The following is a 14877-nucleotide window of genomic DNA, read 5'->3' as shown; positions in this document are numbered from 1 at the left end:
TCAGGCTTCAAGGAAAGTGATACTTGGAGTATGGAGTGTGTTGTTCCCACTTTTTCCCAGAATAGAAATATCAGGAGAGGAGTACTGAAGCTTTCCTAAAATCCCAACTCTACTGCTGATACTCTCCTTTGTTGGACCCATTGCTAAATTCCAGGAAGTAGTTAAATATCCAACTCAGCTTCATCCTCACCACCTCAAATAAAACCAAAGTCAATTAAAGTCAAGCGAAATATTAATTTTTCCAAAATGTTCATTGATCTCTTAGCAGGCACGTTAATAGCCACTATTATTGGACAGGATTCCAGGCAGCTCAAATATGGATACAAATTTTGAGAGAACTGGAATATTAAATAGTTTCAGAAGTGAAAGATTTTGCCTCTCATTCCCCCAGGCAGCCAGTTCCTGCTCAATCCTGCACTTCAAAAAATAGGCTGCTGAAGTTGTCAGATAGCCAAATATTATTAACCTGAAAGCATCAACTTAATGTCTCATCCTATGAACTGAAATTAAAAAAAAAAAAATTAAGGAGGAAAAAAAAAAATCGAAACCCACTTGCTGTTCAGTGGGAGGATTTTAACAGCACAGATGATTTTCTTTGCATAACTGCTGGAAGGCCTGCAAAAGTTCATCAAAAATCAGAGCTGCACCAAGCCTGGGATTGGCTGAGGCTTTTGTTGTGATGAAGATATCAATAAACCTAATTTAAATTTTAATTAAAGATCACTGCTATGACAGATGAGCTTTAAGCTCAGTGCAGTTGATGGTTTCCCTGACAGAGATTTTTGTAAAGGAGTTGATCAATCACATGTTAAATAACAACGTGAACAAGTGTTTGGTTGCTTAAACTCCCTCCCACAAAGAAAATTAAAGGGTATAAGGGCCACTATCCAAACTTATTATTTGAAATATCAACAAAACCAGCCCAGATCTTCCTCCTCCTCCTCCTCCTCTTCCCAAAGCTTGGGATTTAGAGCTTTCTCCTGAGCACCTCTACCCCCATCCTCTTGGTACTCTTTAGGTGAAACACAAGTCAGAAATCTAATCTCTGAAACTGGGCTATCTTTAGAAAAGCTGATTTCTTCAAGCTGCCTCTTCTAAAAGCAAGTACCACCTACCCATGTTTGGCTGGTTCCAGCCCACCTGAAAGGATGCACCGTTACAAAACCACCCAGGCAACCCCACTGAAAAGTGTTGCTGCTCACCCAAAATTCCGGCCATTTTCGGCTAAAACGTGTTTTCTCTTTATTTTTGTTGCATTTCCCCACCTCGCTGCTCATCTGGAAGAAGTGAGTGCTTTGTGCTGAGCCCTTTTCATCTCCCCCTCTGCTTTCACAGCAGCCCAGACCAGGTTTTAACAAAACCACAAAACCAGAAACAACCACCGGGACACTTGGTGGGTAATTCACAGGTTCTGCTGTCAAAAAAGCCAGTGATCTTCCCTTATTTCCTGAATTTTCCAGCCTGCCAAGCTGTGTGCACACGCTGCTTTGTCTTTAATCCTGGGTTCACAAACATTTCCACGGCAAAATGTGACAAATCTTTATAAAAAGCTTCGAGTCAGGAAAGTTCGGGGGAGAGGAAACCTTGGATGTTCTGTTCTCTTGGTGAGCATTTTGAGGAGAGAAACAAAAAGGAACCATCCAAAGACATGCAGAGTCAAATTATGTGCTGGAGAAGCCTGCACAGCAAGCGGTGGAATAGATCACACATCTAATTTTAATTGAATGTTTATCTCACAGTCACGGCAGCACAAGTGTGCAGCAGGTACAAACTGTTACAGAAAATGCTGCTTTCACAGCAAGTATCATTCCAACCAAAAGGGTTTTTCTCCCAGCCATCCCTTGGCATTAATGCTGATGTGGGAATTCAGCAATGCCCAAACATACCTTGTTTTAGTGCCATCACCACTGTGTGCTAAATGCATGTTCTCCAGGGGGGTTGCATATGTTGTGCTTTGTGTAGAATAAAGCCAATACAGCAGTAAGATGTATTTTTCCGTGTGCCTGAAAGGATCCCATGCTGGAAGAGCTCCCACATAAACAATGCTTTTGACCCTTATCCAAGGCAAAATGCATTTCACAGAATCACAGAATGGTTTGGGTTGGAAGGGACCTCAAAGATCATCCAGGCTCACCCCCTGCCATGGGCAGGGACACCTTCCACTAGACCTGGTTGCTCCAAGCCCCATACAACCTGGCCTTGGACACTTCCAGGGATTCAGGGGCAGCCACAGCTTCTCTGGGAAACTGGTTCCAGTGTCCCATCACTCCCACATCCAAGAATTTCTTCCCAATATCTCATCCAGTTCTGCTCTCTGTCACTTTGAAGCCATTCCCCCTTGTCCTAGTGCTCCATCGCTTGGAAATAGTCTCTCTCCATCTTTCCTGGAGCCCCTTCAGGTCCTGCAAGGCCACAATCAGGTCACCCCAAAGCTTCTCTTCTCCAGGCTGAACAATCCCAGCTCTCCCAGCCTTTCCTCCCAGCAGAGCTGCTCCAGCCCTGGGATCCTCTTGGGGCCTGCTCTGGACTCTCTCCAGCAGCTCCATGTCCTTGCTGTGCTGTTCCCCAGGGCTGGAGCAGCTCTGCAGGGGGGTCTCACCTGAGGGGGCAGAGGGGCACAACCCCCCCCCTGCCCTGCTCCCCACACTGGGGGATCAGCCCAGGACATGAAGGGTCATTTCATGCACATTTCTGGGTCATGTATCTTCTATTCCCACCTGCAATTCATATCTGCCCCATTCCCACCTTCTGCTTCTCCAGCCAGGAGTAGAAAGGGAGGAACCTGCTCCTGTGGTGCCCATCTCGTGTAGCCTTTGGGTTTGTGCAGAGTAGAGGAGAGCAGGAGCTGTTCTACTACTTTCTTCCCCAAGTAATTCAGCAGCTCAGGTAGCTCCTTCTTCACCTTTCTTTTATCCAAAACTTGCTCTTCCTAAAAGGTGAGGAAAAGGGCAGGGGACTCGGAGCCCCTGGAGGAGTCACAGAGTCACAGACTCGTGGAAGTGTTTGGGTTGGAAGGGACCTTAAAGATCATCCAGTTCCACCCTCTGCCATGGGCAGGGACACCTTCTACTAGCCCAGGTTGCTCAGAGCCCCGTACATCCCGACTGAGGAAAAGAAACAGGGAGCCAACTGGAATTCTGAATCCAAGGAAAGGCTTTGGTTCTTGCTGGCTGGTCACCCTCTCTGTTATGGAAGCAACCAAGCAGTGGAGAGATCCAAAGCCATCAACAGGACTATTGGTACTTAATGTGCTTCCAGGGGTCTTCTCCACACCCCCTGGCACCCAGGATCCTCTTGGTTCCATGCAGATTCACCTTGGATCCTCTCTGTTCCAGGCAGATCCACCCAGGATCCTCCCTGCCCTTAACTCTGGATCAGCTCTCGCTGCTCAGCAAAAAATCCTGCCACGATCCTTCTCCAGGGAGGCAGCAGCTGGAATGAACACCCTTCCTGCCTGTTCCTGGATGATGGTCAAGGAATTGGGGAAAAAAATACCTGTGTGCCATATCAGGGAAGGACATCCCATCTTACAGGGCAGGATACCCATGGATTTGAAGCAATGTATTTTAAAAAGGTCAGGTCAGGTCTTCTCCTTACTCAGCACTTTGCATTTTGGGAGCTGAGCCAACGTGTCCTGCAGCTTCTTTTGAACAAAATTCCCATCGATCCTGATTTTCCACCTGCCAGGAGAAATAAAGCACTTCCTTCCACGCCTGAGAAACCACAGAATCTATAAATGTATCCCCACAGTCAAACACAGAGAGCAGGGCACAAAATCTTGGCACTTCGTGTTCCAGCTCCACAGAATTGAGTTTCCTGTTTCCAAGGACTCTGAGTGCCAGTTCTGGAAGGAGCTTCTCTCCCTTGTCTGGTCAAACGTTATTTGATATAATAAATATCACAGGAAAATGGAATCATCGCCCATTTCAACCAGCACAGCTGAAAAAAAAAAACAAACCAGCATTAAAATTCACACAGGCAGCTTGATTTGCTGGGCATGGCATGAAAATAAGGCTAAATGAAGGTTAAATATTGGCTGAATAGTCATTCATCTGTTTAGGAGCTGTTTATTGAGAATATATAAAGTGTTGGTGGCTAAAAGTGGCAGCACATTTGAGGCTGAATCAGACGAGGTTTCCTGGCCTCACTATGTTTAATTTCTCAGACTAAGCTACCTGCAAAAAAGCAGAATTTCAATGCAAAACTAAGCTACCTGCAAAAAAGCAGAATTTCAATGCAAAACAGCAGAATTTCGACACAAAAAAGCAGAATTTAGACACAGGAAAGCAAGAAATTAGGCACAAGCTACTCAGTGAAGTATATTTAATTCCTGGAAGAAGAAACACTAGCCAGTTAAATTAAACATTTTTAACTCAGCCTTTTTTCCAATGGAGAATAAAATTTCACTGGCATTGAAATCTCCTGCTGGGGGAAAAACATATATTTTTAATAGTTTGAAAAAGACTAAAGCAAACCCATTTTTTTAGGTGTTGTTTTATACAATATGTCACATTTCAGAATGAAAGCAGAATGGTTCGACTGATTCAAGTTAGACTTCGTTTAGAATTTAACTTTATATCAATTTTTTTTATACTTGTTTATTTGTTTTCACCTTGTTGAGAATGAAACAGATTTTGGAGCATCAGAAAGTCCAACTGACTTGAAATTACGGCCTCTCATCAGCTCCATTTCCTTTGCAAATTCGTCTTCGTGCAAATGTGACCTGATAAGATGTGACACCTCCCACGGAGATGTGATTTTATTGCTGGTGGTGGTGGTCAGGGCAGCTGCTCCAGCCCACTCATTCCACGAAAACTCGGATTTTCTGCTGTGGAGCTGCTCCCTGGGTCCCATCATCAGCTGTGAGACAAAGGCAGGAGCTGCCACAAAGACCTCTGGGCAGAATTCACAGATGGTGTTAGCTGAAAAATTTCAAATATAGTGATTGGCTTCTCAGTCTGATTAGGAAATGTGAAAGCAGAAATACCCAATTACTCAGATTTACAGGAAAAAAATAAAAGCCACACCAGTTTTAAAATTTAAAAAAAAAAAAAAAAACCAATGAAAGTTAATTCCTTATATTCTTACAAGAATAAAATAAAATCTGTCCCCATTGCCTTCCTCTCCCACAACCCCCAACATGAGGGTTCCACAAACACGTCCCTAGACAAGCTGAGGCAAAGAGAACTTAAAATGCTCACAGGCACCTGTCCAGAGTTTACTCCTTTCAAGAGCTTTAGACATTGCTCAGGGTGAGATAAACATCCAATTTTCAGGTGTGTCCTGAACCAAGTCATCAGAACCTCTGGGAATTCCCCTTTGCTAGCTCTGAATGGGAAGAGGTATATTTGTATATACATATACATATGCATATATAAAAATATGAGGTGTTTACTCAAATAAACTTATGCAAAATGGAAAGGAAAAATATCTTGTCCGAACAAGGTATTTGCAACATTTTACAGCAATGTCACCTGGAGAGGGACTTTTCGTGAGGACCTGGAGTGACAGGACAAGGGGGAATGGCTTCAAACTGAAAGCCAATAGGGTTAGATGGGATATTGGGAAGGAATTCTTGGCTGTGAGGGTGGGGAGGCCCTGGCTCAGGTTTCCCAGAGAAGCTGTGGCTGCCCCTGGATCCCTGGAAGTGTCCAAGGCCAGGTTGGACAAGGCTTGGAGCAACTTGGGCTGGTGGAAGTTGTCCCTGCCCATGGCAGGGGGTGGAAGTGGATGATCTTTAAGGTCCCTCCCATCCCAAACCATTCTGGGATTCTGTGCTTTGGGCTTTAAAAAAAAAATCACTGAATTTAGGGTACAACACAACTTTTTGCTTTCTTTGCTTTCTTCTTTTTAGCTCGATTCAAGAGAACCAATTAACCCTCATGGAATGTTTCTGCCACTGGCTTGGTGGCACCATGGAAATCTTATTCTTAAATCTCTGTCCTTTTTTCAAGGCACACTTGAAAACACTCCTCATTTTCACACAGGGAGAGCTGTTTAGTACAGATTTGACAGCAAAATTGTACTACTTTTACACCTCAGCATGTCCCTGGTGGGACACCAATAACCCAGACCCAGCAAAGCTGGGGAATTTGCCAAAGCCCACATGGCGTGTGCAGGAGAACTGATGTATCAATCAGGGGTTCTTGACTCCCAGCCTCCTGCTTGTTTTTAGGAGCACACATTGCCTTCTTCCTCTCCTGAACACCTAAAAATAGCAGACTGATGAACCTCACACCAAATTTATTTGATAGCAAAAGGTCACCCGGGGCAGAGGCTCCCACAGGCTGTTGGATGACCCCTCAGGAACACAGGAGCAGTGCTGGGATGCAAACCTGGAAAGTTACTGGAGCACCAGACTGGAGTTTCAGAGGCAAAGGTGCACATTCAGCTGATTGCCTCAATATTCCTGTCACTGGACAGGGACTATTTTGGAGAGGGACTTTCCACGAGGGCATCGAGTGACAGGACAAGGGGGAAATGGCTTTATGATGAAGGAGAACAGGGTTAGATGGGATACTGGGAAAAAATTCTTCCCTGTGAGGGTGGTGAGGCCCTGGCACAGGTTGCCCAGTGAAGCTGTGGCTGCCCCTGGATCCCTGGAAGTGTCCAAGGCCAGGCTGGACAGGGCTTGGAGCAACCTGGGCCAGTGGAAGGTGTCCCTGCTCATGGCAGGGAGTTGGAATTGGATGCTGTTTAAGGCCTCTTCCAACTCAAACTATTCTATGATTCTGTGAACACAGAGATTAAATAAAATTCTCCAATCCTCTCACCCTTGCCCTGGGCAAGGTGCAAAACTCAGCTCTGACACCACAGGTCAGCACCACTCCCCTCATAACTCCTGCAGCAGAGCAGCTCCATCCTGAGCACACAGAAGCCACAGGAATTAACCTCAAGAGGTTAATTATCCTTCCTACATGTTTGGTTTTGGTTTTTTAAAGGTTCTCACAATAGAAATAAAACTTCTGACAAAATAGATTGAAACCTCTGCGGCGATACCTCAGCAAAGGTTGTTATGAACACAGGCAGGGAGAAAGCAACAGAACAGGAGCATCACATATGGACATGGAAGTTTTAACTTCCAGCTGGAGACCCCAGATCAAATTTTGTACTTCTACTGTACAGGAGTAAAACTCCACTCACCCCAGAAATGGGGACACCACTGTTTTCTGTGCACCCCTGAGTTCTTTGCTGCTGAGGTCTTGCTCCAGGCTGAACTGTGAAGTAAAATTCCCATGTAATGATTGAAATCAGGTCATTCTTAGGGGATATTCCACACAATTTAGTGCAGCAGAAAGTCTGTTCTGCAAAGTGCCAGCAGGAAACTCCTGAACCTCAAAATCACTTCACACTGTGGCTGTCAGAGAGACAGAGTAAGCCATGGGCCATAATTCTTGTCCCCCTCGTTTCATTTAGAGTCCTTTTTTTATTACAGAAGTGGAATTTGAAAAGAAAAAGCCCTGTTGTAAAAAAGACTGCCTTGAGTAAGCTGAAAGAGGCTGTTACTTTGTAAACTACAGTAGGCTGACCTAGAGTTGAAAAATCACTGTATTTCAGCCCAAACGTGTGTTTGAGACCATGATTCTGAGGCCCCCTTTTTCCCCTGACTATTTCAAAGCACTTTATTTTTTTGATGGCTCCCATCACAAAGGGAAATACTGCGTGGTGAGAGTGCAGGACACAACATATAATTGTGTAACCTGCCACGAAATCTTAAATGCAGTGTGAGGGAATGCATCAAGTCACCACCCCAAACCCTGTAAGACAGAAGCCTAAATAGCAGCAGACAGGATGAACAAACCAGAACCTCAAAATAACTGCACAGGGCAACTTTTCAAGAGGAATCAATCTGGAGGTGGCATCAACTTTGTTATTAATCCTACTCAGTCAACGGTGGGGTTGTAACCTTGCCCACCTCTCAGCAGTAGCTTAGGGGAATTTTTTTCCTGTCATTTTCTTGGGCTGCCTGGTGCAAATATTAAGCTTTAATAAAACCCTTCCTTCTGCCTGCAAGGAAAACTGCTGGCAGGATGCACTGGAACAGAGTCCACACTCCCAGCCAGGCAGAGGGAGCCACTGCAGTCCGTGCTCTGGAGCTTGTTGCTGTTGAACAGGAATAATAAGAATTTTGAGGATAAATTCAAGTTTTAAATACACTGCTTATATGGTAACGAGATTGTCCCAAGTAGCAACTAACCACTGATTTTAGACACATGGAGTTAATCCTAATAGTGGCAGCAGGACCTTTTTTGTTCCCATTTGAAAGCCAAAAAATAAGTGTTGCTGAGTGTGGTGGTCACAAACCTACTACACTGAGTCAACTTGGCTGTCTCAAAAATAAGACTCCCCATCATTTAGTTTGCCTCCTCTGACATAACAAGGACCAAAATTCAGCTCCCCACTCACACTGCAGGGTTCTGACCCAGGAATGGGGGCATGGGGAGTGATAGGAACAGGATCCACCACGGTGTGCGTCTTCCAGAGAGAGGTGGTGACTCCTCTGCTGCTGGTTAAAACCAACTAACTGAACATTAAACATCATAAAAACTTCTCATTACTGCCCATTAGAAATACCTGGAGTGAGACAGCAGTTAAGGGCAACCCTCAGAGGTCTCATCAGCCCCTTTAAAATGCAGTTTGCAGTGAGGGCAATGGTGGGAGAAAAAGCACTGGTACTGCAGCCTGATCCTGCTGCTGCCATCCCACCCTGCCAGGACAGATGGGGTGGGGACCCTCAGAGACACCACTCTGGGATGTGCAGGGGCAAGTGGCTGCCCAGACCAGTGGGATCATCTGCCCACTGCCCTGGCTTCACAGAACCATGGAGTCATTAAGTTGGTAAAGGTCTCCCAGCCCATGGATCCACCCTGTGCCCCATCCCCACCTTGTCCCCCAGCCCAGAGCACTGAGTGCCACGGCCAGGCCTTCCTGGGACACCTCCAGGGCTGGGGATTCCAAACCTCCCTGGGCAGCCCCTGCCAAGGCCTGACCACCCTTTCCAGGGAGAAATTCCTCCTCCTGTCCAACCTGAGCCTCCCCTGGCACAGCTGGAGGCCGTTCCCTCTCCTCCTGTCCCTTCTTCCCTGGCAGCAGAGCCCGACCCCCCCTGAGTCCCCCCTCCTGTCAGGGGGTTGCAGAGCCAGAAGGTCCCCTCTGAGCCTCCTTTTCTCCAAGATGAGCCCCCCCAGCTCCCTCAGCCCCTCCTGCTGCTCCAGCCCCTTCCCCAGCTCCGTTCCCTTCCCTGCACACGCTCCAGCCCCTCCATGTCTCTCTTCCATGAGGTTCCAGAACTGGACACAGCCGTGGAGGTCCCTCAGCAGTGCCAGCACAGGGGACAATCCCTGCCCTGGGCTGTGCCCACACTATCCCTGATCCAAACCAGGTTCCACTGGGCTCTTGCCCCCCCGGGCACATCCAGGCTCATGTCCAACCACTGTCACCAGCACCCCCAGGGCCTTCCTGATCCTTTCCATCCCCTCTGTCCCAGCCTGGAGCTGCAGGGGGTTGTTGTCACCCAAGGGCAGGACCAAGAGCTCTTTGAGCTGCCACATTCCTCTCCCTCCATCATTCTGTGGGGGAAAAGTATCCTTTAGACTAAAAATCACACAGGACCTCACACAAGAGGTCATTTTGTCACAGGGTTTGTTGACCTTCCACCCTTCCCACCTGTGAAAGGAAAAGAAAAATGGTAAGATTTTGGTATTTCCATTTGTGCACTGCTTGAGAATTGAAATGCAAACCTGTCTTGTCCTGCAAGAACAAAGAGAAAACCGAAGGCTTAAATATTTCTGTCAGACATTAAGAGAGAGAAATTAGGATCAGAGAGCACAGCAGGAGAGCAGAGGGGGTTTTGCTGGGGCCAGTGCAGCAGCTTTCCCACAACAGCTTTCCCTGACAGCCAGTGCTCCACAGGATCCAAAGCACTGGAGAAGGGCTGAAGTACCACAGTGTGGGAAACGTCTTCCTAAAGGTAACACCACAAGTGAGAAATACAGAGTACCCAGAAACAGCAGTTTTCGCCCCTCAGAAGCAAGATATGAGAGCAAGAACGAGGGCAGAATCACCTGGAGCACTTTGCAAAACCCTGGAAAAAATTGGGGACAATAAACTCCCAGTGTTGGCTCTTCACGAGCCCATCCATGTGACTTTACCAGTGCAGAGAGAAAATGGACATTCTAAAGTCTGCCATTTGTGCTCTCTAAATTAAACACTTCTTTTAATTGCTTGTGATTATCTTCTAAATAAGTGAAGTGTGGCAGGTTAAGTAACTTTATTTGCTCTGTGTTCAATAAATACTGTGCAGCTGAAGTTTGCTTAGTCATACACAGTTAATAATGTGCAATAATCAAAAGAAAATCATCACATTCTTTCTCCATGTACTCCTATTTTGTTGGCATCATGTTTTTGCCTCTTAAATTCATTTCTCCTGGTATTTTTCCTGCTCCTCTGGGTTTTCCCTTCCACTCCTGAGCATTAATATTTTAATGTAGTGCTTCTCCAAGCTGTTGGTGTGAGATGAAGCGGGTTCTCCAAGTCACAGGTCCCTGCCATGGCCAGGTGTTTCTTCACCCAGAGACACTCTGGGTACTACACTGAGCTTGGAAGAGCTGTGTCTGAACAAAAAACAGCATTTTTTTTGCCCTGTAGAGTGAAGTTCATCAGAGCTGTGAAGGGAATGTAGCGGAGAAATCAGTCCCAGTTATCCCAGTTCAACATCAGCCACTATCACACGTCCTTCAGGAGTTTTGCTGATGTTTGTGCATTGGCCACCAACTCAACTCTCAAATCATTGTAACTTAAAAGTGACTCCTACCTTCAGAAGAGCCAAGTTTTGGGGTCACAGGCTCGGGGGGGGGGGGGTTCCAGCAGAGGAATGCTGTTGTGTAAATTCCTGTTATTCTGGGCAAGTGCTGAACCTGGCAGTGAGACCCAGAGGATGGCACAGACACTCTTGGTAAAACACGAGAGACTCTTCAGCAGGTGAGTTGATGAAATGCAGGAAGAAGGACTGCACTGGATAAAGAAATGTTGATCTTAAGTCTGACAGACTTAGCACTTGTTGTTATGCACGTGCACAGAAGGAAAGGGCGTCAGAGAAGTTTATACTTAAAACTGCTTTCTAAGCTCAAATTCAAATATGATGTCAAACCTAATTTCTTTTCTGGTGTTTCTTTCATACATTTCTCTCCTTAAATGGAAAAAAATGATTAAATAATTAAAGATTTGGGTGAGCAGCGGGTCCTTATTACAGCACTTCTTCCTTCTCTGTTCCAGGGATGACCTGCCAAGCCCGAAGCTCCTACATCACGAGCGAGATCCTCTGGGGTTATCGCTTCACCCCCGTCCTCACCCTGGAGGACGGGTTTTATGAGGTTGACTACAACAGTTTTCATGAAACCTATGAGACCAACACCCCAGTTTACAGTGCCAAAGAGCTGGCAGAGATGGCCAGCCGAGCAGAACTGCCCCTCACGTGGTCCGTTTCCAGCAAGCTGGACCAGCACGCGGAGCTGGAAACCGAGGAGGAGGAGAAGAATCAGGAAGACCAAAATGAAAGAAACGGTGACGTGGCCAACTTGGAGAGCGAGTCCAAAGTGTAGAACCAACAGAGGCACAAAGGCATGCCACCTCCTTTGTCTTGTCCCTCTTGGCTCCCGGTTTCTTTCTGCGACACGCCTTTAATTCTTTTTTTTTTTCCTTCCTACGATTCTCAAACCCTGGAAAATAAATACTCCAGATGCGAAATATCGGCCTACCCGATTCCAGTTCCAGAGATTCACAGACTCCGAGGCGTGGGGTAAAGCTGCAATACCCACTGGGGGATGGTAGAATCTCCATCCCCACCCTGGCAGTGACTGCTGGTTCCACCTCTCCGGGGTCAGACCTCCAGGTTTATCCACCACAAAAAAACCCACCCCAATTCAAGGGAGATACAAGCAAGGGGTTTAAAAGGAAAGACTAGTTCATTCAAGTGGACTTTGACTCTGGTTTTTATGTGTTTCAGGACAGTTCCACAAGCTGGGGGACAAATCTCTGTGAAATGGGCCTTGCAGCTTTAAGGGGAAGGTGAGCAGAGGGACCTGCAATCCAACAAAATACTGTACATATGCCTTATGTAACTACTTTCTCTTTACATTTAGTAATAAACACCGCATGTACAAAAGTACTGTAGTAAAGAACTTCTAAATAATGTACACACAGACGTGTAACTAATGTAGGTTTAGAAACAAGAGTCCTAGAAATATCGGGATGCAAAAAAACAACTAACTCCCCATCGAGTAGGAATTTCTCTTCAAATATTTGAAGTGTAATATTGATAATTTTTCCCCCCCCACCCCCTCTAAGGCTCTTCTAGTGCATGACATTTTCTTCAGTGTACCAGACTGGCAGCTATTTAGAGAACCTCACTGTTTGCCAAACAGATCGTTTCACTGACTCTAAAAAGCCATAAGTCTGGGAGAGGGCAGGGTAGATAAATCCTAACAGAACTCCTGATATACTGTGAAAATGTTTACAAATAAGGCAAAACCGGTTCCTGGTTACTCTTTTTTGGGGGCAGTTCGACCTAAAATTTAGGCTGTGGCAAACTCATGGCTAAACAGAATTTCCTGCATACTCTTAATATAGCGAGCATGTTTCATGTAGAGGTGTTATCCTTTATGTGCAATATCCAGGGAAACTCCTCCCTTCTCCCCACCCAGACCACGGGAATTCAGCAGTTTGCTACACCAACAGCACAAGCCATTGAAAACTGAATTAGATTTTAGCTGCTCAGCTGGGAAAGAAACAGCTGGATTTCACATGAAGCCAAAATCCATGAAATGTGTCTTTTTTTTTTTTTTTGCCAGCTGAGTCACGGGTGGCACAAACAGCCCTGGGTATGTGTTTCAACAGGGTGTCCCAGCTGAACACACGGATCCTGCCACCCGTGCTCGAGGGGAGAGAGAGGTTCTCCAACGAGTTTTCCACCTTAGGTAGTTGTAAATCACTGTAAATCCTGTACATTCCACCTCAGCAAACTTTATCGGGGCAGAGAGAACCTGCATCGCTTACGCAGCAACACCCCCCTGAGCCGGGGAGCTCAGCCCCGCCAAGAACTGCATTTCTGCCAGCAAAGGAGAAGAAGCTGCAGCCTTAACTCTGGTTTGTTTGGGTTTTTTTTCATACCTGCCTGCTCCGGGAGGAAGGAACACAATGAAGAGAATCTGAAGCGGTTTTTTTGTACAGAAATATTTACGTTAAAACAGAAGAGAAAATAATTTAAAAAAAAAAAAAAAAATTAACCTCAGGAGAAAAACTTGGCGGGCAGGTGGAAAGATTTGCACTGTGATATAGCTTTCACGTTAAATTCACACCTATTTTCCTTTCTTTGATTATTTTTCTTTGCTGGTACAGCTGCCCCTTGCTGATTTTCAGGGCGTGGCTAATCTGGGGCTGGGGGAGTTCTGCAGGTCCTCCCTCTGCAGGGAAAATTCCCATTCTCCCTGTGCTTCCCACCGAGGAGGGTGTGGGGAAGGAAAGGGTGGCCCAACAGGGACTGGCAGATCAGGCTGGATGGAAGGAGGGGTTTTATGTTTCAGCTCTGAACATTTGCCCCTAAAAGGCTTTCCCAAAGCAACAGGATGCAAGGAATGGCTCAGAATAAGGAATTTTGGTGGCTCAGTAAAGGTTCCTTACACTCAAATCCCGGGAGGCAGCGCTGGGTTGGGACAGACCTCCCCACGCTCATCCTCCTGCCGAGTGCTCCAGCCCATCCATCCCAACCCACCCACGAGGCTACTACTGAGAGTTTTGGGGGGAAAGGTGGCTCCCCAGCCCCAGGGGAAGCAGAGGAACCAGGGTAGCAGCACCCCAAGCCCACAATCCATGCCAGTCCTAGCAGGAGCAAAGCATTCCTCTGAGGAGAAACCTGCTTTGTGCTCCTGTGATTTACTGGGGCCACTCTGGAATCCATTGCTGCAGTTTAACAAAAATTGCATTGACTAGAACAGCAGCTCAGGGCCCTGATTAAACCTTTTTTTTTTTCTTTTTTTTTTTTTTGGTGTCCTTTTAGCACAAAAAACACCAGACTTTCCACCACTGGGGCATGCGCATGTGTGAGCTATATTTTTGTGAATAGGGCACTTCAAGCTTAAAATGTGTGTGTTTGTCTCTCTTTCTCTCTCTCTCTCTCCCCCCCTGTATTTTATTGTCTTTGGTATCAATGTAGTACGGACTGTAAAGTTTATGAACTCTCATTTTTGTAACATAAGCTTTAAAAAAAAAAGACAAAAAAAACAAAAAACAAATAGAAGCCTCCAAAGCTTTCAACGGGGGAAGCTTCACGGAAACTTTGTACTAGAATGTCCCTATCAAACACCTCTATTTTTCTACAATGATTGATTAAGCAGTTTAACAATGTATTTTGTGTCAATGATTTCAACTGAGTTGGTAAAAAGACAATTAAGAATCGAATGCTGTTAATTAACAATGGATTTTCAAGCCGTATATGCCGAGTGGTGTTTTCATTGGCAGGAAACAGTTTAACCTGGGAACTTCATCCCTCAAACCTAAATGATATCCCATGGAAAGCTCAGTTCCCTATGGGAATATTTTTGGCAAATCACATTTATGGAACATGAATGCAACATCTTAACATAATTGACTACCTAATTAATCAAGACTCGTTACACCTCTGTATCGTTCACTAAAATATTTTGGTGACTTTTTCTCAGAGTATCTTGTGATTTCCAGGAGCAAAAGAGTTTCCAGAGGTGAACGTGGGCTCTCAGTGATCTCCTGCAGCTTCCAGTTCCTTCTTCAGTGATCAGAAATGCTGCAAATGTGCTTTGTTTATCTTAATGCCCAGAGTTACACAGTCCTCTCTGACTCCTTCTC

The 14877-nt window shown here is 45.8% G+C and overlaps 1 protein-coding gene across 2 annotated transcripts in view; it reads left to right on the top strand.

Moving 5' to 3' along the window:
- The window catches only part of KCNJ6 (potassium voltage-gated channel subfamily J member 6), a 115826-nt gene extending 101339 nt beyond the window's left edge, over positions 1-14487 (top strand). For both annotated transcript variants that reach the window (XM_027634995.1, XM_027635004.1), the window contains exon 3: positions 11275-14487. In XM_027634995.1, the coding sequence (XP_027490796.1) occupies positions 11275-11600 (326 nt within the window). In that variant the 3' untranslated portion in view covers positions 11601-14487. The remainder of the gene's footprint in view (positions 1-11274) is intronic.
- The last annotated feature ends 390 nt before the right edge of the window (positions 14488-14877 follow it).

This window comes from Corapipo altera, unplaced genomic scaffold (assembly GCF_003945725.1).
Source record: "Corapipo altera isolate COAL_440 unplaced genomic scaffold, ASM394572v1 0, whole genome shotgun sequence".
NCBI classification, from domain to species: domain Eukaryota; kingdom Metazoa; phylum Chordata; class Aves; order Passeriformes; family Pipridae; genus Corapipo; species Corapipo altera.
Note: the sequence above shows the minus strand (reverse complement) of the source record. Positions and strands in the feature narration are given on the sequence as shown.